The sequence below is a fragment of the Taudactylus pleione genome, unplaced genomic scaffold, assembly GCF_031769625.1.
Source record: "Taudactylus pleione unplaced genomic scaffold, aTauple2 ptg000875l, whole genome shotgun sequence".
In the NCBI taxonomy this organism is placed as follows: domain Eukaryota; kingdom Metazoa; phylum Chordata; class Amphibia; order Anura; family Myobatrachidae; genus Taudactylus; species Taudactylus pleione.
The window spans coordinates 2,748,234-2,775,686 of record NW_028285277.1 but is presented as its reverse complement, the minus strand read 5'-3'; the positions used below and the strand labels follow the sequence as shown (position 1 = coordinate 2,775,686).

At 45.8% G+C, this 27,453-nt stretch overlaps 1 protein-coding gene across 2 annotated transcripts in view; it reads right to left on the bottom strand.

Moving 5' to 3' along the window:
• Positions 1-27,453, bottom strand: part of HTATIP2 (HIV-1 Tat interactive protein 2) — a 45,502-nt gene that overhangs the window by 5,920 nt on the left and 12,129 nt on the right. For both annotated transcript variants that reach the window (XM_088458939.1, XM_088458940.1), the window contains exons 4-5: positions 17,504-17,641; positions 6,207-6,268 (exon numbers count right to left, since the gene is read on the bottom strand). In XM_088458939.1, the coding sequence (XP_088315065.1) occupies positions 6,207-6,268; positions 17,504-17,641 (200 nt within the window). The remainder of the gene's footprint in view (positions 1-6,206; positions 6,269-17,503; positions 17,642-27,453) is intronic.

Below are 27,453 nucleotides of genomic sequence, written 5' to 3'. Positions count from 1 at the left end.
TGATGATATATGAGCTGGAAAGGTTTTACATTAGCAGTCAGGTGCATAAATATTGGGACATTGACAGAATTTTCATATTTTGGCCTCTATTCACCACCACAATGGCTTTGAAATGAAACAAACAAGATGTGCTTTACCTGCAGACTTTCAGATTTAATTTGAGGGTAATTACATCCAAATCAGGTGAACGGTGTAGGAATTACAACGGTTTCTATATGTGCCTCCCACTTTTTAAGGGACCAAAAGTAATGGGACAAACTAAACAATCCTAAATCTAACTTTCACTTTTTAATACTTTGTTGCAAATCCTTTGCAGGCAATTACAGCCTGAAGTCTGGAACGCATAGACATCACCAGACGCTGGGTTTCATCCCTGGTGATGCTCTGCCAGGCCTCTACTGCAAATGTCTTCAGTTCCTGCTTGTTCTTGGGTCATTTTCCCTTCAGTTTTGTCTTCATCAAGTGAAATGCATGCTCAATCGGATTCAAGTCAGGGGATTGATTTGGCCATTGCATAACATTCCACTCTTTAGCCTTAAATAACTCTTTGGTTGCTTTTGCAGTATGCTTCGGGTCATTGTCCATCTGCACTGAGAAGCGCAGTCGAATGAGTTCTGAAGCATTTGACTGAATATGAGCATATAATATTGCCCTAAATACTTCAGAATTAATTCTGCTGCTTTTGTCAGCAGTCACATCATCAATAAATACAAGGGAACCAGTTCCATTGGCAGCCATACATGCCCACGCCATGACACTACCACCACCATGCTTCACTGATGAGGTGGTATGTTTTGGATCATGAGCAGTTCCTTTCCTTCTCCATACTCTTCTCTTCCCATCACTCTGGTACAAGTTGATCTTTGTCTCATCTGTCCATAGGATGTTGTTCCAGAACTGTAATGGCTTTTTTAGATGTTGTTTTCTGGTCTTCCTGTTTTTGAGGCTCACCAATGGTTTACATCTTGTGGTGAACCCTCTATATTCACTTGTGAAGTCTTCTCTTGATTGTTGATTTTGACACATATACATCTACCTCCTGGAGAGTGTTCTTGATTTGGCCAACTGTTGTGAAGGGGTTTTTTTCACCAGGGAAATTATTCTTCTGTCATCCACCACAGTTGTTTTCCGTGGTCTTCCGGGTCTTTTGGTGTTGCTGAGCTCTCCGATGCGTTTTTTCTTTTTAAGAATGTTCCAAACAGTTGATTTGGCCACACCTAATGTTTTTGCTATCTCTCTGATGGGTTTGTTTTGATTTTTCAGCCTAATGATGGCTTGCTTCACTGATAGTGACAGCTCTTTGGATCTCATATTGAGAGTCAACAGCAACTGATTCCAAATGCAAATGTCACACCTAGAATCAACTCCAGACCTTTTACCTGCTTAATTGATAATGAAATAACGAGGGAATAGCCCACACCTGTCCATGAAATAGCTTTTGAGTTGACAGTCCCATTACTTTTGGCCCCTTAAAAAGTGGGAGGCACATATAGAAACCGTTGTAATTCCACCACCGTTCACCTGATTTGGATGTAATTACCCTCAAATTAAATCTGAAAGTCTGTAGGTAAATCACATCTTGTTTGTTTCATTTCAAAACCATTGTGGTGGTGAACAGAGGCCAAAATATGAAAATTCTGTCAATGTCCCAATATTTATGCACCTGACTGTATGTGGTGCTTACTAAGCATGAATATGAGCAGTATCACACAGATAAAATGATAACTAGATAATCTGCGCAGTGTGGCAAAACATATATATATATATATATATATATATATATATATACTGCAGATAGAACCCTCATACCAGATACCACACTATAGCATCACCAGCCTCCACATACCCGTGTATAGCTCATATACCCCCAAATACAGCCTGCCATCATATAGCATCACCAGCCTCCACATACCCGTGTATAGCTCATATACCCCCAATACAGCCTGCCATCATATAGCATCACCAGCCTCCACATACCCGTGTATAGCTCATATACCCCCAATACAGCCTGCCATCATATAGCATCACCAGCCTCCACATACCCGTGTATAGCTCATATACTCCCCAATACAGCCTGCCATCGTATAGCATCACCAGCCTCCACATACCCGTGTATAGCTCATATACCCCCAATACAGCCTGCCATCATATAGCATCACCAGCCTCCGCATACCCGTGTATAGCTCATATACCCCCCAAATACAGCCTGCCATCATATAGCATCACCAGCCTCCACATACCCGTGTATAGCTCATATACCCCCCAAATACAGCCTGCCATCGTATAGCATCACCAGCCTCCACATACCTGTGTATAGCTCATATACCCCTAATATAGCCTGCCATCATATAGCATCACCAGCCTCCACATACCTGTGTATAGCTCATATACCCCTAATATAGCCTGCCATCATATAGCATCACCAGCCTCCGCATACCCGTGTATAGCTCATATACCCCTAATACAGCCTGCCATCATATAGCATCACCAGCCTCCACATACCCGTATATAGCTCATATACCCCCAATACAGCCTGCCATCGTATAGCATCACCAGCCTCCACATACCCGTGTATAGCTCATATACCCCCCAAATACAGCCTGCCATCGTATAGCATCACCAGCCTCCACATACCCGTGTATAGCTCATATACCCCCAAATACAGCCTGCCATCATATAGCATCACCAGCCTCCACATACCCGTGTATAGCTCATATACCCCCAAATACAGCCTGCCATCGTATAGCCTCACCAGCCTCCACATACCCGTGTATAGCTCATATACCCCCAATACAGCCTGCCATCGTATAGCATCACCAGCCTCCACATACCCGTGTATAGCTCATATACCCCCCAAATACAGCCTGCCATCATATAGCATCACCAGCCTCCACATACCCGTGTATAGCTCATATACCCCCAATACAGCCTGCCATCGTATAGCAACACCAGCCTCCACATACCCGTATATAGCTCATATACCCCCAATACAGCCTGCCATCATATAGCATCACCAGCCTCCACATACCTGTGTATAGCTCATATACCCCTAATACAGCCTGCCATCATATAGCATCACCAGCCTCCACATACCTGTGTATAGCTCATATACCCCCAATACAGCCTGCCATCATATAGCATCACCAGCCTCCACATACCCGTGTATAGCTCATATACCCCCAATACAGCCTGCCATCGTATAGCATCACCAGCCTCCACATACCCGTGTATAGCTGATATACCCCCCAAATACAGCCTGCCATCGTATAGCCTCACCAGCCTCCACATACCCGTGTATAGCTCATATACCCCCAATACAGCCTGCCATCGTATAGCAACACCAGCCTCCGCATACCCGTGTATAGCTCATATACCCCCAAATACAGCCTGCCATCCTATAGCAACACCAGCCTCCACATACCCGTGTATAGCTCATATACCCCAATACAGCCTGCCATCGTATAGCAACACCAGCCTCCGCATACCCGTGTATAGCTCATATACCCCCAAATACAGCCTGCCATCGTATAGCCTCACATGCCCTACAGCACTTCAAACGGAAGGCGCCGGGCCTCCGGCCAGCCAAGCCTCAGCTTACTTAGGCTGGCCGATTTGCGAGCCCAGGACACTGTGTGATCAACGCACATCCTGGGCTGTCCACTCCCGGAAAACGGGGCGGACATGCCCCGTTTCCGGGAACGCCGGCAGCTCCCGCCCCCGCAACGCCCCTTAAATGCCTCTGCCTGTCAATCAGGCAGAGGCATTCAAAGGTCTGCGTGCGACTACGCAGGACCCATTCTGCACACTCGCAGAATGGGTCCTGCACACGCGCAGATTCCCGATAATCGATCAGCAGTCCCCTTGCGAGCTGAATTAGGCCCAATGTCCGTGATTCACTGCCCCACGAGCATCAGTCACTAGTGTGGTGCTGGGACGTGGTCCTATATCATGTGTAATACCATTACACGTGATGGTCACTGTTCTAGGCTACATATTCATGGCAAATGGTTTTTAATGATGTGTAACAGGCTGAACATTCATGAACTGAATTAATTAGTGTGTAAAATAGTTGTATAGGTCATGCAATAAAATCCCCACGTATTTATACTTTCTTACATATTACATCTCTAGTAGACTAATATATAAATATAAAAAATTGTCAGGTAACGTTAAGGAAGGATATAACACACACCTTAAGTGTTCATTATAAAGAGACTTCAAAGCATCTAGAGTTCCATGCCTTGTATAATGTGCTCAGTCTGGCCTAGTCCCGTCATCCAGTCACCAAGCTTTTCAGTGGATTTTAGTACCCTTATAACTGACACTAGTGAATGTATTATTACATGTATTGACTGCAAAAATAATCCAACAACATGCTCTACCAACACAGGTATTAAGTTGACACTGTTGCTCAGTGGTTAGCATTGTTGCCTCACAAGGCTACGGTTATGCGTTCTCCAGAACTCCAAAACCATATCGCTAAGCTACGATTAGAGGGCCTGATTCAGCTTTGGGAATAGAGTAAGATAGAGCAAGTAACTGCAAACATGTAAACGCAGGCGTGTCAGTGCGTTTGAACGCCGAGAAAAGGGGCGTGCATAAACAATCCACTGCGATGCCCTAAGCAGCCTGAAGTCTCATAGCGTGCGTGGATGTCAGCAATTCCCGAGTAAGGTCAGACCTTGTGCAAGTGTGTGTGTGCGGCTGCGATGGTACTCCACTGTACCGATGGTTTCGCAGTCTTGATAAACATTACGGAAGTGTGTAAAATAAGGTGGGCGTCCTTATGTAGTGTTGCGGCGACAGATCGATCGCAATGAGTTAGCATACTATCGCAGCTACGATCGCAAAAGCGAATGAGGCCCTCTATTCCCAGCCCTGAATTAGGCCTAAGTGTATACTCAGTACATCACATAGACTGTACGCTCGTCTTGCGCAGGGACGAAAGTGCTGCATAATATGATAACACTATATAAAGGGTGATAGTAATAAGTAAAATAAAAGGAATAATATAACCCCATAATGTTGAATATAAGACTATTAGAAGTCACTGGGACCTGAATAAAAGCACTGACTATGTAGCCCAATGATGTCATACAATTAGTGAGCACAGTGACCTCATATATATAGATTGGGAGATTAATGCATACAGTGCCGCCTCTGTAAATCACAGGACCATGGCACGCTGGATCTCCCATTGCTCACTGCCGGCTCCCATGTACATGCAAAGCAGAAAAACAGCGCTGGATGCTGAGAACATATTATGAAAAACAAGTGGAACGGATTGTGTTAAAATATATAAGAAAAAACAGTTTATTAAAACAGCTGATATTAAAATCATGCAGATATTACATTTATCGTTTGATAAAGCTGTGGACACACGGGGAAACGCGTCACCTTTTTTTTGTATTGAACAATTCTTGAACTATTGGGATTTCTCCATACCATCGTCACACACCTGGACCGAGCCTCTCTCAGCTCCCCTGGAACACTCTGCTCCACTCGCAGTGAATCAACCTTCAGCCTGAACGCAGCCGGCGTATCCACAAAGCGCTTCCGTTATAAGGGGCTACCATCTTGCAGAAGTTACCTCTGCTACTAATCCCCTTGGTTGGACTTAAGTGGTAACAATACGAGACTGTGTCATAGTTCACTACACTAAAGTGTTTCTGCCGTACAATTGAGGCTAAAACTAGGAAAAGGTGTTTGTTGAATTACGAGAATTTCATCCTGATGTTACTATTACAGCACTAAACCTGTGTTGTCCAATTTTGTTGCTATAGAGAATTATCTACAATTTAATCTTAGTAATTGCTTATGTAATATCAGCTGTTTTAATAAACTGTTTTTCTTATATATTTTAACACAATCCGTTCCACTTGTTTTTCATAATATGTTCTCAACATCCAGCGCTGTTTTTCTGTTTTGCCTCTTATTATACAGCTGCTCCAGAATGGCTATCCTTTGCAGCGCCCGTATAGATTTACTGGACAGTTTTTCTATCTGGCTCCCATGTACAATCATTTTCCATGTGCTGTTATATGGGGTATGAGAGTCTGCGGCTATAAATGTGATTTGTTAATAAACACATCAATAATAGTAGCAATTACCATAAGCCATGGCTGTACAGTAAAGATAGCCTCTGAATGAATGGGCAATTGTAAAAGATAATTGCCTATATGTAGTGGCATAATATTTCTACTTACCCAGGTCTATAGATGGAATAACGCTCAAAGTCCAATTCTTCTATTTCAGCTTCAACTTCTCCCTAAACAAAGACAGAACACAGCGCATCCCCTGGTTACCATTACCTGCGTACCATGATACTCATACACTCGCTGTACACCATATTATCACTGAGGCTAAAGACAGAACACAGCGCATCCCCTGGTTACCATTACCTGCGTACCATGGCACTCATACACTCGCTGTACACCATATTATCACTGAGGCTAAAGACAGAACACAGCGCATCCCCTGGTTACCATTACCTGCGTACCATGGCACTCATACACTCGCTGTACACCATATTATCACTGAGGCTAAAGACAGAACACAGCGCATCCCCTGGTTACCATTACCTGCGTACCATGATACTCATACACTCGCTGTACACCATATTATCACTGAGGCTAAAGACAGAACACAGCGCATCCCCTGGTTACCATTACCTGCGTACCATGACACTCATACACTCGCTGTACATCATATTCTCACTGAGGCTAAAGACAGAACACAGCGCATCCCCTGGTTACCATTACCTGCGTACCATGACACTCATACACTCGCTGTACATCATATTCTCACTGAGGCTAAAGACAGAACACAGCGCATCCCCTGGTTACCATTACCTGCGTACCATGATACTCATACACTCGCTGTACATCATATTCTCACTGAGGCTAAAGACAGAACACAGCGCATCCTCTGGTTACCATTACCTGCGTACCATGGCACTCATACACTCGCTGTACACCATATTATCACTGAGGCTAAAGACAGAACACAGCGCATCCCCTGGTTACCATTACCTGCGTACCATGGCACTCATACACTCGCTGTACACCATATTATCACTGAGGCTAAAGACAGAACACAGCGCATCCCCTGGTTACCATTACCTGCGTACCATGGCACTCATACACTCGCTGTACACCATATTATCACTGAGGCTAAAGACAGAACACAGCGCATCCCCTGGTTACCATTACCTGCGTACCATGATACTCATACACTCGCTGTACACCATATTATCACTGAGGCTAAAGACAGAACACAGCGCATCCCCTGGTTACCATTACCTGCGTACCATGACACTCATACACTCGCTGTACATCATATTCTCACTGAGGCTAAAGACAGAACACAGCGCATCCTCTGGTTACCATTACCTGCGTACCATGGCACTCATACACTCGCTGTACACCATATTATCACTGAGGCTAAAGACAGAACACAGCGCATCCCCTGGTTACCATTACCTGCGTACCATGGCACTCATACACTCGCTGTACACCATATTATCACTCAGGCTAAAGACAGAACACAGCGCATCCCCTGGTTACCATTACCTGCGTACCATGGCACTCATACACTCGCTGTACACCATATTATCACTGAGGCTAAAGACAGAACACAGCGCATCCCCTGGTTACCATTACCTGCGTACCATGATACTCATACACTCGCTGTACACCATATTATCACTGAGGCTAAAGACAGAACACAGCGCATCCCCTGGTTACCATTACCTGCGTACCATGATACTCATACACTCGCTGTACACCATATTATCACTGAGGCTAAAGACAGAACACAGCGCATCCCCTGGTTACCATTACCTGCGTACCATGACACTCATACACTCGCTGTACATCATATTCTCACTGAGGCTAAAGACAGAACACAGCGCATCCTCTGGTTACCATTACCTGCGTACCATGATACTCATACACTCGCTGTACATCATATTCTCACTGAGGCTAAAGACAGAACACAGCGCATCCTCTGGTTACCATTACCTGCGTACCATGGCACTCATACACTCGCTGTACACCATATTATCACTGAGGCTAAAGACAGAACACAGCGCATCCTCTGGTTACCATTACCTGCGTACCATGGCACTCATACACTCGCTGTACACCATATTATCACTGAGGCTAAAGACAGAACACAGCGCATCCCCTGGTTACCATTACCTGCGTACCATGGCACTCATACACTCGCTGTACATCATATTCTCACTGAGGCTAAAGACAGAACACAGCGCATCCCCTGGTTACCATTACCTGTGTACCATGGCACTCATAAACTCGCTGTACACCATATTATCACTGAGGCTAAAGACAGAACACAGCGCATCCCCTGGTTACCATTACCTGCGTACCATGACACTCATACACTCGCTGTACATCATATTCTCACTGAGGCTAAAGACAGAACACAGCGCATCCCCTGGTTACCATTACCTGCGTACCATGGCACTCATACACTCGCTGTACACCATATTATCACTGAGGCTAAAGACAGAACACAGCGCATCCTCTGGTTACCATTAACTGCGTACCATGGCACTCATACACTCGCTGTACACCATTATATCACTGAAGCTAAAGACAGAACACAGCGCATCCTCTGGTTACCATTACCTGCGTACCATGGCACTCATACACTCGCTGTACATCATATTCTCACTGAGGCTAAAGACAGAACACAGCGCATCCTCTGGTTACCATTACCTGCGTACCATGGCACTCATACACTCGCTGTACATCATATTATCACTGAGGCTAAAGACAGAACACAGAGCATCCTCTGGTTACCATTACCTGCGTACCATGACACTCATACACTCGCTGTACACCATATTATCACTGAGACTAAAGACAGAACACAGCGCATCCTCTGGTTACCATTACCTGCGTACCATGGCACTCATACACTCGCTGTATACCATATTATCATTGAGGCTAAAGACAGAACACAGCGCATCCTCTTGTTACCATTACCTGCGCACCATGGCACTCATACACCAGCAGTCACACACACAGAATATAGGCATGCAGATACACCCGCAGTCACACACACAGAATATAGGCATGCAGATACACCCGAAGTCACACACACAGAATATAGGCATGCAGATACACCCGCAGTCACACACACAGAATATAGGCATGCAGATACACCCGCAGTCACACACACAGAATATAGACATGCAGATACACCCGCAGTCACACACACAGAATATAGGCATGCAGATACACCCGAAGTCACACAAACAGAATATAGGCATGCAGATACACCTGCAGTCACACACACAGAATATAGGCATGCAGATACACCCGCAGTCATACACACAGAATATAGGCATGCAGATAAACCCGCAGTCTCACACACACAGAATATAGGCATGCAGAAACACCCGCATTCACACACACAGAATATAGGCATGCAAATACACCCGCAGTCACACACACAGAATATAGACATGCAGATACACCCACAGTCACACAAACAGAATATAGGCATGCAGATACACCCGCAGTCACACACAAAGAATATAGGCATGCAGATACACCCGCAGTCACACACACAGAATATAGGCATGCAGATACACCCACAGTCACACACACAGAATATAGGCATGCAGATACACCCGCATTCACACAGACAGAATATAGGCATGCAGATACAGCCGCAGTCACACACACAAAATATAGACATGCAGATACACCCGCAATCAAACACTCAGAATATAGGCATGCAGATACAGCCGCAGTCACACACACAGAATATAGACATGCAGATACACCCGCAGTCACACACACAGAATATAGGCATGCAGGTACACCCGCATTCAAACACAGAATATAGCCATGCAGATACACCCGCAGTCACACACAGAATATGGCATGCAGATACACCCGCAGTCACACACAGTATATAGGCATGCAGATACACCTGTCACACACAGAATATAGGCATGCAGATACACCCGCAGTCACACACACAGAATATAGGCATGCAGATACACCCGCAGTCACACACAGAATATACGCATGCAAATACACCCGCAGTCACACACACAGAATATAGGCATGCAGATATACCCGCAGTCACACACAGTATATAGGCATGCAGATACACCTGTCACACACAGAATATAGGCATGCAGATACACCCACAGTCACACACACAGAATATAGGCATGCAGATACACCCGCAGTCACACACAGAATATACGCATGCAAATACACCCGCAGTCACACACACAGAATATAGGCATGCAGATATACCCGCCGTCACACACACAGAATATAGGCATGCAGATATACCCGCAGTCACACACACAGAATATAGGCATGCAGATACACCCGCAGTCACACACAGAATATGGGCATGCAGATACACCCGCAGTCACACACACAGAATATAGGCATGCAGATACACCCGCAGTCACACACACAGAATATAGGCATGCAGATACACCCGCAGTCACACACACAGAATATAGGCATGCAGATACACCCGCAGTCACACACACAGAATATAGGCATGCAGATACACCCGCAGTCACACACACAGAATATAGGCATGCAGATACACCCGCAGTCACACACAGAATATAGGCATGCAGATACACCCGCAGTCACACACACAGAATATAGGCATGCAGATACACCCGCAGTAACACACACAGAATATAGGCATGCAGATACACCCGCAGTCACACACAGAATATAGGCATGCAGATACACCCGCAGTCACACACACAGAATATAGGCATGCAGATACACCCGCAGTCACACACACAGAATATAGGCATGCAGATACATCCGCAGTCACACACACAGAATATAGGCATGCAGATACACCCACAGTCACACACACAGAATATAGGCATGCAGATACAGCCGCAGTCACACACACAAAATATAGACATGCAGATACACCCGCAATCAAACACTCAGAATATAGGCATGCAGATACAGCCGCAGTCACACACACAGAATATAGACATGCAGATACACCCGCAGTCACACACACAGAATATAGGCATGCAGGTACACCCGCATTCAAACACAGAATATAGCCATGCAGATACACCCGCAGTCACACACAGAATATGGCATGCAGATACACCCGCAGTCACACACAGTATATAGGCATGCAGATACACCTGTCACACACAGAATATAGGCATGCAGATACACCCGCAGTCACACACACAGAATATAGGCATGCAGATATACCCGCAGTCGCACACAGAATATAGGCATACAGATACACCCGCAGTCACACACAGAATATAGGCATGTAGATACACCCGCAGTCACACACAGAATATAGGCATGCAGATACACCCGCAGTCACACACACAGAATATAGGCATGCAGATACACCCGCAGTCACACACACAGAATATAGGCATGCAGATACATCCGCAGTCACACACACAGAATATAGGCATGCAGATACACCCACAGTCACACACACAGAATATAGGCATGCAGATACACCCACAGTCACACACACAATATAGGCATGCAGATACACCCGCAGTCACACACACAGAATATAGGCATGCAGATACACCCGCAGTCACACACACAGAATATAGGCATGCAGATACATCCGCAGTCACACACACAGAATATAGGCATACAGATACACCCGCAGTCACACACAGAATATAGGCATGCAGATACACCCGCAGTCACACACAGAATATAGGCATGCAGATACAACCGCAGTCACACACAGAATATAGGCATGCAGATACAGCCGCAGTCACACACACAGAATACAGGCATGCAGATACACCCGCAGTCACACACACAGAATATAGACATGCAGATACACCGCAGTCACACACACAGAATATAGGCATGCAGATACACCCGCAGTCACACACAGAATATAGGCATGCAGATACACCCGCAGTCATACACACAGAATATAGGCATGCAGATAAACCCGCAGTCACACACACAGAATATAGGCATGCAGAAACACCCGCATTCACACACACAGAATATAGGCATGCAGATACACCCGCAGTCACACACACAGAATATAGACATGCAGATACACCCACAGTCACACAAACAGAATATAGGCATGCAGATAGACCCGCAGTCACACACACAGAATATAGGCATGCAGATACACCCGCATTCACACACACAGAATATAGGCATGCAGATACACCCGCATTCACACAGACAGAATATAGGCATGCAGATACAGCCGCAGTCACACACACAAAATATAGACATGCAGATACACCCGCAATCAAACACTCAGAATATAGGCATGCAGATACAGCCGCAGTCACACACAGAATAAAGGCATGCAGATACAGCCGCAGTCACACACACAGAATATAGACATGCAGATACACCCGCAGTCACACACACAGAATATAGGCATGCAGGTACACCCGCATTCAAACACAGAATATAGCCATGCAGATACACCCGCAGTCACACACAGAATATGGCATGCAGATACACCCGCAGTCACACACACAGTATATAGGCATGCAGATACACCTGTCACACACAGAATATAGGCATGCAGATACACCCGCAGTCACACATACAGAATATAGGCATGCAGATATACCCGCAGTCGCACACAGAATATAGGCATACAGATACACCCGCAGTCACACACAGAATATAGGCATGTAGATACACCCGCAGTCACACACAGAATATAGGCATGCAGATACACCCGCAGTCACACACACAGAATATAGGCATGCAGATACACCCGCAGTCACACACACAGAATATAGGCATGCAGATACATCCGCAGTCACACACACAGAATATAGGCATGCAGATACACCCACAGTCACACACACAGAATATAGGCATGCAGATACACCCGCAGTCACACACACAATATAGGCATGCAGATACACCCGCAGTCACACACACAGAATATAGGCATGCAGATACACCCGCAGTCACACACACAGAATATAGGCATGCAGATACACCCGCAGTCACACACACACAATATAGGCATGCAGATACACCCGCATTCACACAGACAAAATATAGACATGCAGATACACCCGCAATCAAACACTCAGAATATAGGCATGCAGATACAGCCGCAGTCACACACAGAATAAAGGCATGCAGATACAGCCGCAGTCACACACACAGAATATAGACATGCAGATACACCCGCAGTCACACACACAGAATATAGGCATGCAGGTACACCCGCATTCAAACACAGAATATAGCCATGCAGATACACCCGCAGTCACACACAGAATATGGCATGCAGATACACCCGCAGTCACACACACAGTATATAGGCATGCAGATACACCTGTCACACACAGAATATAGGCATGCAGATACACCCGCAGTCACACACACAGAATATAGGCATGCAGATATACCCGAAGTCGCACACAGAATATAGGCATACAGATACACCCGTAGTCACACACAGAATATAGGCATGCAGATATACCCGCAGTCACACACACAGAATATAGGCATGCAGATACACCCGCAGTCACACACACAGAATATAGGCATGCAGATACACCCGCAGTCACACACACAGAATATAGGCATGCAGATACACCAGCAGTCACACACACAGAATATAGGCATACAGATACACCCGCAGTCACACACAGAATATAGGCATGCAGATACACCCGCAGTCACACACACACAGAATATAGGCATGCAGATACACCCGCAGTCACACACAGAATATAGGCATGCAGATACACCCGCAGTCACACACACACAGAATATAGGCATGCAGATACACCCGCAGTCACACACAGAATATAGGCATGCAGATACACCCGCAGTCACACACACAGAATATAGGCATGCAGATACACCCGCAGTCACACACACAGAATATAGGCATGCAGATACACCCGCAGTCACACACACAGAATATAGGCATGCAGATACACCCACAGTCACACACACAGAATATAGGCATGCAGATACACCCGCAGTCACACACAGAATATAGGCATGCAGATACACCCGCAGTCACACACAGAATATAGGCATGCAGATACACCCACAGTCACACACACAGAATATAGGCATGCAGATACACCCGCAGTCACACACAGAATATAGGCATGCAGATACACCCGCAGTCACACACACAGAATATAGGCATGCAGATATACCCGCAGTCACACACACAGAATATAGGCATGCAGATATACCCGCAGTCACACACACAGAATATAGGCATGCAGATACACCCGCAGTCACACCCAGAATATAGGCATGCAGATACACCCACAGTCACACACACAGAATATAGGCATGCAGATACACCCGCAGTCACACACAGAATATACGCATGCAAATACACCCGCAGTCACACACACAGAATATAGGCATGCAGATATACCCGCCGTCACACACACAGAATATAGGCATGCAGATATACCCGCAGTCACACACACAGAATATAGGCATGCAGATACACCCGCAGTCACACACAGAATATGGGCATGCAGATACACCCGCAGTCACACACACAGAATATAGGCATGCAGATACACCCGCAGTCACACACACAGAATATAGGCATGCAGATACACCCGCAGTCACACACACAGAATATAGGCATGCAGATACACCCGCAGTCACACACACAGAATATAGGCATGCAGATACACCCGCAGTCACACACACAGAATATAGGCATGCAGATACACCCGCAGTCACACACAGAATATAGGCATGCAGATACACCCGCAGTCACACACACAGAATATAGGCATGCAGATACACCCGCAGTAACACACACAGAATATAGGCATGCAGATACACCCGCAGTCACACACAGAATATAGGCATGCAGATACACCCGCAGTCACACACACAGAATATAGGCATGCAGATACACCCGCAGTCACACACACAGAATATAGGCATGCAGATACATCCGCAGTCACACACACAGAATATAGGCATGCAGATACACCCACAGTCACACACACAGAATATAGGCATGCAGATACACCCGCAGTCACACACAGAATATACGCATGCAAATACACCCGCAGTCACACACACAGAATATAGGCATGCAGATATACCCGCAGTCACACACACAGAATATAGGCATGCAGATATACCCGCAGTCACACACACAGAATATAGGCATGCAGATACACCCGCAGTCACACACAGAATATGGGCATGCAGATACACCCGCAGTCACACACACAGAATATAGGCATGCAGATACACCCGCAGTCACACACACAGAATATAGGCATGCAGATACACCCGCAGTCACACACACAGAATATAGGCATGCAGATACACCCGCAGTCACACACAGAATATAGGCATGCAGATACACCCGCAGTCACACACAGAATATAGGCATGCAGATACACCCACAGTCACACACACAGAATATAGGCATGCAGATACACCCGCAGTCACACACAGAATATAGGCATGCAGATACACCCGCAGTCACACACACAGAATATAGGCATGCAGATATACCCGCAGTCACACACACAGAATATAGGCATGCAGATATACCCGCAGTCACACACACAGAATATAGGCATGCAAATACACCCGCAGTCACACACACAGAATATAGGCATGCAGATATACCCGCAGTCACACACACAGAATATAGGCATGCAGATATACCCGCAGTCACACACACAGAATATAGGCATGCAGATACACCCGCAGTCACACACAGAATATGGGCATGCAGATACACCCGCAGTCACACACACAGAATATAGGCATGCAGATACACCCGCAGTCACACACACAGAATATAGGCATGCAGATACACCCGCAGTCACACACACAGAATATAGGCATGCAGATACACCCGCAGTCACACACAGAATATAGGCATGCAGATACACCCGCAGTCACACACAGAATATAGGCATGCAGATACACCCACAGTCACACACACAGAATATAGGCATGCAGATACACCCGCAGTCACACACAGAATATAGGCATGCAGATACACCCGCAGTCACACACACAGAATATAGGCATGCAGATATACCCGCAGTCACACACACAGAATATAGGCATGCAGATATACCCGCAGTCACACACACAGAATATAGGCATGCAGATACACCCGCAGTCACACACAGAATATAGGCATGCAGATACACCCGCAGTCACACACAGAATATAGGCATGCAGATACACCCACAGTCACACACACAGAATATAGGCATGCAGATACACCCGCAGTCACACACAGAATATAGGCATGCAGATACACCCGCAGTCACACACACAGAATATAGGCATGCAGATATACCCGCAGTCACACACACAGAATATAGGCATGCAGATATACCCGCAGTCACACACACAGAATATAGGCATGCAGATACACCCGCAGTCACACCCAGAATATAGGCATGCAGATACACCCACAGTCACACACACAGAATATAGGCATGCAGATACACCCGCAGTCACACACAGAATATACGCATGCAAATACACCCGCAGTCACACACACAGAATATAGGCATGCAGATATACCCGCAGTCACACACACAGAATATAGGCATGCAGATATACCCGCAGTCACACACACAGAATATAGGCATGCACATACACCCGCAGTCACACACAGAATATGGGCATGCAGATACACCCGCAGTCACACACACAGAATATAGGCATGCAGATACACCCGCAGTCACACACACAGAATATAGGCATGCAGATACACCCGCAGTCACACACACAGAATATAGGCATGCAGATACACCCGCAGTCACACACACAGAATATAGGCATGCAGATACACCCGCAGTCACACACACAGAATATAGGCATGCAGATACACCCGCAGTCACACACACAGAATATAGGCATGCAGATACACCCGCAGTCACACACAGAATATAGGAATGCAGATACACCTGCAGTCACACACACAGAATATAGGCATGCAGATACACCCGCAGTCACACACACAGAATATAGGCACGCAGATACACCCGCAGTCACACACACAGAATATAGACATGCAGATACACCCGCAGTCACACACACAGAATATAGCATATAATTTTATGCAGCAGAGGCTGCTTGTGCGTCCTATTTGCATCGCTGTGTGAACAAGACGCATTTGAAGGTAAAGAGTTGCACAAAAAGCAGCTCTGCGCAACCGTCACGCCACAGCATGGCGTGATTAGAAGGGCTGTTTAACACGCAAAGAGGCTGGATGTATGAGGACCCATGTGTATGTGTGCTGTGTGACACCAGCAAAGACAGGTGATGGAGGCTGCCCCGATATCGCCACAGAGCTGACGCCTCGTGTGCTGTGATTGGATAGAGGCTGGTGTCCGGTCTTATTCATGGCAACACAAGAAGGAAATAGGCGCTCACACCCAATGGGCACTCGCCTGAATACACAAAAGCCGCACTCTATGCTAATTATTCCGATATTTACTGACCTTAACCCTCAGATAGAGGAAGCTGCTCGCCTTGTTGGCCCCTTTAGAGGATTCTAGATTGAAGTGTTTGCAGCCGCCGGACTTTGCCAGCTGCGCGGACTTCAGAACATAATCGTGATCCACGCGGATGAAGCCGGCCTGGAAAGCACAAAGTATGATATACTGTATAACATATACTATGCAGGTGACATACATACATAGAATAGTCTGTAACATGTTTCCTTATATTTGGTGAGCAGCGATGTCAAAAACTCCTCTGGAAAAAGCAGCTGGAGGGGAGAATTTTTCTCTCTCTCTTTTGGGACCAGGGGGTAAATTTACTAAGAATCGAGATAGGTAGAGTTTGTTTTGTTTTTTAATCTCGATTTGCATCGCCTAAACTCGGGCTCGTTTTTTTGGGGGGGGTTTTGGAAAATTACTAAGAAGCGAGTTTAGCTGAAAATGAGTTTTCCGATGGTGAAGCAAATCGAGATTTGTCTCCCGAGTTACAAGTGAAGATGTGATTACTGACCCGAGATTGCAGTGTTTTCTCACTCCGAGCTAGCAGGCTGCACATATCAGTGAGATACATCAGTGAGATATGTGCTGGCTGCTTGTCTTGTACCTGTAAAAAAACTTTTTTTTTTTTTTTTTTTTTTATTAGCGGCCGTTCATTGGCTGGGACCCACGTGGAGGAGCCGCTCATTGGCTAAGTCCACGTGGGTCCCAGCCAATGAACGGCCTGTAATGGAAGTCGCCGCTGATTGGCTGGCGGCCGGGAGACTGAACTCATTAGCAACACTGTAACAATATGGTGATACATGCTGTTACAGTGTGTCCGCCCACAGAATTGGATATCTGCGGAGAACGTCGCGGGACATAAGGGTGAGTGATGGCTTTTTCTTTCAGGTTTGTCCCTCGGATACTTTACGTTGACAAGGGGACTTGAAACATCTGGCAGCAGGTAAGTCTGTGTGTGTATGCATGTGTGTAATAAAACTTTAATTTCACGGTGTGTGTAGTGTTTTTTTACTCATGATCTTCACAGGTGAACTACAAGTGCCAGCAGGCCCTTAATGCCCCGCATGCTGGTACTTGTGGTTCTCCAAGTACCAGCATGCGGGGGAGGCTTGCTGGCACCTGTAGTTCAACTGGAAAGACAATGTTGATTTTTCAAATTTTACACAACACCAACACTATCAACCCGCCACCCACCGCCCAGGGGAGGCGGGGATAGCCCCGGGCTATCAGCCTAGGCCAGGGGTGCCCTGGAGAGGGGTACCCCTTGATTGGAGGGGTAGTCAACTCCCCAGGGATCCCTGGCCTGGGCTGACTAGCGGTCAGGACTGATGCTGCGGCTGGGGGTCCCGGTGAAAGGGCTCCCCTGGCTGTGGTATCAGCCCCCTGCTAGTAAGGGTCCAGGGCTGGTTTTAAATATAGGGGTACCCCTACATTTTTTTTGCCCCTATAATTAAAACCAGCTCTGTCCCTGCTGCCTGGTGCTGGTACCTAATTTACGGACGAACCATATTCATTTTGTTCCCCATAATTTTAGGTACCAGGGCAGGCTGGCAAGTCCGGGGCTGGTTAGTGTTTTGGGGGGGGGGGGGAGACCCAAGTCATTTTTTCAACAAAATTAGAAAAAAAAACTAACAAGAGAAAAAAAAAAAAAGATTTCGGCATGTTTCAGCAAAACTCGCTGATCAGGAGGTGAGTGTTTAAAACGTCAATTTGGCAGCGAGTTTGCAGGCATCTCTCCCGAAATTGTAACCTCGATTCTTGGTAAACTTGCGTGATGTATTTTTTTGGTGAAAAGTACTTCTGAGTTTGGCCGATGGTGAGAAGATTCGAGTTTGCAAACTCGCCCGAGTTTTAAGAGTGAGATTAAGAACTCTCTCACAAACTCGAGTTTGCCTTTAGTAAATTTGCGAGATGAAAAACATGCCTAAAAACACCCGAGATTGTCATCTCGACCAAACTCGATTCTTAGTAAATTTACCCCCAGGTGTCACTGAGGGACGTTCCAGGAGACTTCGGCTATCTCTGGTTATCTCCCAGAGGATACCCCTGATGTTCTGTGATATCGCTTGTGCCTCCTCCAGGGGAGACTCTACGTGAAGTACAGAGATGCCGATGATTATAGTTACCCATCAGAGGAGGTTGCTATTGATAACCTGTATATAATTAGCATATTGGTTTTTTATTTAATTTGGAACACGCGGTGTCAGGTCCCCATCAGACGGGAAGCCCTCCCTTGTGAAGTGCTAGTGGGTAATATTCTACACAAGGTTTGGAATATTAGGGGAACGGAAAGGAGATGGATGAAAGTTACTAAATTTATTCCTAATCTTAATCTCTCCCGCTGGCAAGCATGTGGCCTACGGTCCTCAGGCGACCTCTAATCTAGGTGGTAATGTTTTGCTTCCTTTTTCCCTACTTCAGGAACGATACTCTCTTCCCCATTCTGAATTAATCCATTATTTTCAAATTCAATATTGGTTTAATAGTTTACCTCATCCTCGGGAACCTCCTTCTCCCCTCGCCTCTATAGTCGCGGCTCGTATGCATTCAATCGTCACTAAAAGCGACATCACTTTCTGGTATCAAATTCTTTTACAGTACAACGACTCCCTAATACCAAATCTGATGCCCAGAAACGCTGGGAGGCTGATCTTGGCCTCTCACTCTCTGATAGTCAATGGGGTAAAATATATTCTGCATCTTATTGTATGTCTCCGAAATGCATGTAAAATTGTTAAATAGGTTATACCTCACTCCTGATGGATTACAATTTGGGCTTCTTGCTCTAAACACTGCTGGGGACAGTGCGGTGGCGTGGGCCATGTATTTTGCATTTTCTGGTCCTGTCCTCTCCTCCAGGCTTTTTGGGTAGAGGTTTTTCAGTTGACTAACAAAGTATTGAACCTATCTTTCATCCCATCTCCAGCTTTAGGCTTATTACACATAGGGCCTGATTCAGACCTGGTCACAAGCGCTGAGCGCTCGCAATCGGGTCGATGGTGGCCCAGAGCGCATGCGCACGACAGAGCAGGCTCCGTCGTGCGCATGCACGAGACCCGGATAGCGACGGGCACTCTGTCGCTCCGGGTCTCGCAACAAAGCGGGGCGAGCTGTCGATGTTGAGTAACAGCTCGCCCCCTTTGGTGGGCGGGCCGGGGGTGTGGCTGCCTAGCCGGAGGCGTTCCCATGAGAACGCCTGACATTTGGGGGCGGCCCACTGACATCACAAGTGATGTCAGTGGAGAGATTCCGGCTCTGTTAGAGCCGAAAGCTCTCTGGGGCTTGCGGCCACGAGACCCTACCACAAGGGTCTCGTCACAAACCCGATGGTAGCGATGGTCTTGACCATCGCGACCATAATCATGGCCGCTCGCTATAGCTGTGGATGGTCACCCACAGCTATGCGAGCGGCCAGGAGGCAGTTCTAAAAAAAAAAAAAAGCCCGGCCCTGATTCAGAGCGAGCGCTCTGAATCAGGGCCATATTTCCTGCGGCCGTTCAGTCTCGTCACCGCTATGTGCTAGGTCATACCTGTTTAGCAGCACGTGCCGCTTTAGCCCAGTTTTGGAAACAGCCTCGATCACCCCCCCCACCTCCCCCCATCTTAAAAGTCTTTCATAAAGTACATTTTAATTTTAGTATGGAACCAGAGTTTATGGCGTATTCACCCTCAGCATCTTCTCCATGTGTGAGGTGGATGCCGTGGCGTGAATATGTGACAGACTGTGAGGACGCCCAGTTACTAACGCAGACACGCCAGGCCCCCTGATGTTACTTGATGTCCTGTTATATTTTATTGATGATGTTTATTTCTTTACTGTAAGATTTGTCATTACATATGTTCATCGTACACATTTTATGTAGTATGTTCTAAATTTCTTTCAATAAACATTATTGATGTTAAAAAAATTATTCCAGCACTTTAGCGGCAGCGGGACGGTGCCTCAGATGCAGGTGTGTTGCGACAGTTTTCGGGGTGTGTCTTAGCCTGCGGCCCCGTACGCAGTGAAAATGGCTCCTGCGTCTCAGTTCCGGCGGCAATTCTGTGCGACCATTGGGTTACTCTGAAGTCTGATAATCGACTGAGCTGCGTCGCTTGGGTTTCCGTAGCAGCCAGTAAGGACATTTGCATATTTTCGCAAAGCCGACACGTACAAATTGACAGCTTCGGCAGCGGCGTTAGCGTCTGACTCTGAATCAGGCCCTTAGTTGCCTGTAAAAATCTTTTTTTGTTATGTTTTACTCCTTTAACATCAGTGTAAATAGGAGAGAATGTAGTAACCTCACGTTCTGCCCTCAGTAACACCCATTAAAACGCACCGATTATTTTATTGGATTAGATATATTAGAAGCGCGGAACTAACCTTTAAATAAGGTCTGTGACTGTTGTCAGCCCCGATTCTCACGTGTAGAATTCCTCTGGAGCTTTGTGAATTCGGCCAATCCCGAGCGCTGAGACCCACGCTGCCGCCTGACAAGCCTTTGGCTGGCTAAAGTGCAATTAGATTAAAGTGAGCCTGTAATTTCCCTGGCTTTGCCTCTGCAATAAACACTACTTAATAGAGTCCTGCCATCTTCCATTGTCTGCGGGAAATTAGAGTGACACAAATACCGTCAGCTTTCTTTTTTTTTTTCCCTCTCCCCCCAATCTGATTAGCCAGTCTTCTCATTTCAATGCTAGCCCAGCCATCACGAGTCAGCGTCCCGGCATTCATTGTCCTTACTTACAACTGAGACCTTCTCATTGAAGAACGTCCGGAGAGATGCTTGAGAGCCCCCCCCCCCCCACGCCCCCTGCCCAGCCTTAGCCCATCATTCCTCCTCAATGGACACCGCTTGACAAAACGTCCGCACCTTTGTTCCTGCAGTTTCTTTGCTAAAGTTGAAATATTGATGTGTGCGCAATCAGCGTCTCCCTAATCCCAAACACTTTCACAAATCCGCGGAGACCTCAAGCCGATGGTAAGCCCCCTATTATCTTCCATTTAACCTATAATTACAGCATGCAAAATTTCCATGGAGGAGAGAGCAGAACAGGAGAGCCCCACATCAAACACGGCTATGACATCCGAGGCATATCCCGTAACATGGTGCGGATAGGCAGCGTATTGTAACCCGTAGCAACCAGTGCAAGTTAAAGTAATTATAGCTCACTTCCATTTTAATTTTTAAAGATAAATCAAGACAATTACTACAAACAGGGAAATGTGCAACATCCCGACGTTCCCCAATTCTCACAAAGTTATTTATCTTTCCGCTGGCACGGGGCGTGATCATTGGGCAGGGATGGCTCTGCATGGCTAGGAATGCACCCTCTCTCCCAGATTAGAACTCTGGGGCCGTACAAGGTACATGGTTCCCACCAAATTACTGTCCATATATGCAAAATCCTCCACTTTGTGATGGGGAAACTCCGGCCAGAGAGGAACTCTGGGAATCTATTCTAGATATGATTGCTGGAATTACCGACTTAGACATTCCTAAAGACCCTTTGTTTTTTCTCCTATCCCCCCCCCACACCAGGATTCGGTGTGACTTACTACAGAGTTCCTCCCGTAGCTTCAATTCTTCTGCCTGTTCTGTGATCACGGTTAGATACACTCACATGATTACTATTATATTATTGTTTTTCTTAGCCACGGGGAGCTCACCACCCGTCACCTCATACCTACACCTCGCCACCCACTCCCTACCCCTGTCATTTTCCCATACGCCCCGCATCATCTAATTATTTACCAGCCATGCGGTGAGACCGGTCACCTCCCTCATACCCTCCTTTTGGTTGGCTGTGCAGCACAGCTAATGACGATGTATCCTGCAGATGTAACGGTACATCTGGCTGTCTGTATAGCCGGTCGGTGGCCCAGGAATCACCAACAGGGACGTCACTACCGGTTCCATTGGCCAGACATGTCGGGCGACGTATTGGTAAGTGGGTATGCCCAAAATCATTGTGCATAGCACTTACCACATCATTGGATCAGACGGCCCATCACTCAGGTGTGTACCCAGCATTATAAGTATTTTTTTTCCCTTTCTCTCTCTACGTTTAAGAGCTGTATTCAATTTGAGCCGAGCCGCGATACTTTTTCATGTCCAGGACTTTTCACCTACTTCGCCTGTTTTGTAGGTGGAAAAGTATCGCGCGCGTGCACGCTTTACAAAGTACTTAATTTGAAAGTATGCAAAAACGGGACCCGGCGAAACTTGAACAGGCGGAAAGTACTGTCAGATTTGGGGAAATCAGCCTGAGAACCCCCCAAAAGATGCTCTGACATGGGGGTTCCCTATGGTACCCCCGATTTGGCTTGCTGAAGGTATTTGGTGTTTTTAAATGGGCTCAATAGCTGCTAAATAGCGTTTTTGTATAAGTGGTGCAGAATACTATTCAGGAGTGCTTTTTGCGGAAAATAAGTTATGCCAGCAAATTTGGGGTACATGAAAATGGGGGCCAGCATATTTAAAAGTTGCTAAAGTGAAGTTGAAAAAATCGTGAAAAATCCACCTGGCGCAAGCACCTGCAATCAAAAAAACACCAGGGGCATACTTGGGGACCCCCCCCCCCCCAGAGTCAAGTTCGCTAGTTTTTAACTTTGTTCCCCAACATTTTTTTTTTCGCCCCCTTTTTCAAAGTCATTTTTTGGGGTGTCCTTAAGTGTTTTTTTTTTTTAAATTTGACAGAGTTTACCTTTGTTGGACTGTCTGAAGGCTGCATGGGGGTTCCCGCAACGTTGCACCCCAAATCCCCAATTCTGCACTTTGTTCTGCCTGCTATTCATAGGCGAAACTTTTCCGCCTAGTACATTGCATTGACATTCTGCCTAGGCGGAAAGTCTTTCAAATTGAATACGGGGTAAAAGCAAAACAGGTGAAAATTACGTCATCGGCGAAAAAGTATCGCGGATCCGGACTTTTCGCTTCAAATTGAATACGGGTCCAATTATTCCCCAATTGCTGATTTAGGGCCTCACTTATCAACAAGTCTCATCATACACAACGGGTGATAAAACTCGCTATGTATGATAACGGTGCTCCAGGCAATCAGCTCCCAACTGTCATCTGTTTGAAAGATGACAGTTGGGAGCTGATTGGCTGGAGCATCATTTATCATATGCAGCGAGTTTTAGAACTCATTGATAAATGGGCCCTTACTTGTTTATAACCTATGCGTATCTCATATGCTCTGTTCTGTATATTATCTCTGTCTCTTGCTCGGCCGACCAAATGCCGTTATAAATAAACAGATATTAAAGATAACAGGAGGCAAAATGGGATCTTGTTTAATTGATTGGCACTAGTACGTCCACGCCATAATCTGCCCCTCCTCCCAACTCCACCCCATCGCAAAGCATTAAACCTTACTCCACAAACTTGTTCTCCTTGGCGGAAATTTAAGTGCACACACACACAGATGTATCGGGTACCAAGCCTACAGATTCGCCATTTTGAACTTCCCAACAGCCTGTCGCTGTAACGCCATCATTTTACATTATCGCGTTGTATTGGTCTGATGGAAATATATAAATGTAAATGTGAATGGCTGTGAGTGGCTTCCCATAGCCCCTAGCAGCACGTGGACGAGCAGTCACCCTGTATTTGTGTCACAGATAACGGAGCGATTCGCTCAAGATCAAGGGTCACTATTTAGATAAGTCAGCGCTTTGCTCTCTAACTGGGATCAAACTCTAAGTGATACCGGTCACATAGGAATGTATTGTAGGGCAAAGGCACCCGTTCGGGAAATTAGGTTTATTTCAAATGTATGTTCCTATAACGTATCATACATGGGAATAATTCATTCTACACCATAACCAGATCCATCTATTTGTACTATAGGATGCCCAGCAATAGGGACAGAGGAGACTGTCTGACGGCTTATTAACAGCAACACTAATCGTCTAATACTAACAGCATTAGAGGAAAAGTATTCTCATATACCTGGCCAGGACATTTCAAATTACATCGAGGGGTAAATTTACTAAAGTGAGAGTTTTTAGAAGTGAGTTTTAAAAGTGATGTTGCCCATAGCAACCAATCAGATTCTACTTAACATTTAACTAGCACCTTCTAGAAGATAATAGCTAGAATCTGATTGGTTGCTATGAGCAACATCACTTTTAAAACTCACCTCTAAAAACTCACTTTAATAAATTTACCCCCTAGTTTGGAAAGTTCTGGGCACTGGTCGAAACAATTACATTTATTACTATTTCATATATTTGCAATTGTTGCTGTATGTGTAACACCTATGTGGCTACATTAATGTCGCGCCATTCATTGCATGCATGTACGGTACAGTCATGGTTTTTACAAAGTTTGCTGCTTCAGTATTATTAGACCTGTTTGTCAGATGTTACTACGGTATACTGAGGTAACATTACAGTATTACATAAGTGTCAGATGTTACTATGGTATACTGAAGTAACATTACAGCATTACATAAGTGTCAGATGTTACTACGGTATACTGAGGTAACATTACAGTATTACATAAGTGTCAGATGTTACTACGGTATACTGAGGTAATATTACAGCATTACATAAGTGTCAGATGTTACTATGGTATACTGAGGTAACATTACAGCATTACATAAGTGTCAGATGTTACTATGGTATACTGAGGTAACATTACAGCATTACATAAGTGTCAGATGTTACTATGGTATACTGAGGTAATATTACAGCATTACATAAGTGTCAGATGTTACTATGGTATACTGAAGTAACATTACAGCATTACATATGTGTCAGATGTTACCATGGTATACTGAGGTAACATTACAGCATTACATAAGTGTCAGATGTTACCATGGTATACTGAGGTAACATTACAGCATTACATAAGTGTCAGATGTTACTATGGTATACTGAGGTAACATTACAGCATTACATAAGTGTCAAAGGCTTTTATTGACAATTACATGAAGTTTATGCAGAGAGTGAATATTTGCAGTGTTGACCCTTCTTTTTCAAGACCTCTGCAATTCGCCCTGGCATGCTGTCACTCACCTTCTGGGCCACATACTGACTGATGGCCACCCATTCTTGCCTAATCAATGCTTGGAGTTTGTCAGAATTTGTGGGATTTTGTTTGTACACCCTCCTCTTGAGAATTGACCACAAGGTCTCAATGGGATTAAGGTCTGGGGAGTTTCCTGTCCATGGACCCAAAATTTCCATGTTTTGTTCCCTGAGCCACTTAGTGATCACTTTTGCCTTATGGCAAGGTGCTCCATCATGCTGGAAAAGGCATTGTTCATCACCAAACTGTTCCTGGATGGTTGGGAGAAGTTGCTCTTGGAGGAGTTTATGGTACCATTCTTTATTTATGGCTGTGCTCTTAGGCAAAATTGTTAGTGAGCCCACTCCCTTGGCTGAGAAGCCACCCCACACATGAATGGTCTCAGGATGCTTTACTGTTGGCATGACCCAGGACTAATGGTAGCGCTCACCTTTCCTTCTCCGGACAAGCGTTTTTCCAGATGCCCCAAACAATCTGAAAGGGGAGTCTTCAGAGAAAATAACTTTACCCCAGTCTTCGGCAGTCCAATCCCTGTACCTTTTGCAGACTATCAGTCTGTACCTGATGTGTTCCTGGAGAGAAGTGACTTCTTTGCTGCCCTTCTTGACACCAGACAATCCTCCAAAAGTCTTCGTCCTGTGTCATGCCAACAGTGAAGCACCCTGAGACCATTCATGAGCGGGGTTGCTTCTAAGCCAAGGGAGTGGGATCACTGAAGCATCAAACTTTGTGAAAACCAATACTTGTGCCATTCTCAAAACTTTTGCCCATGGCTGTACCAATATCTCAGATGCATCTTCTGAGGCTATTATACATATGACCAACATATATATTTTTTTTGGTAATTGGATTTTTAGTGTATTAACCAGCAGCGGCTCCTGCCCTGTTACCTGAGGGGGCTGTCGCTGCTGATGGCTGGTCAGGTTCCTG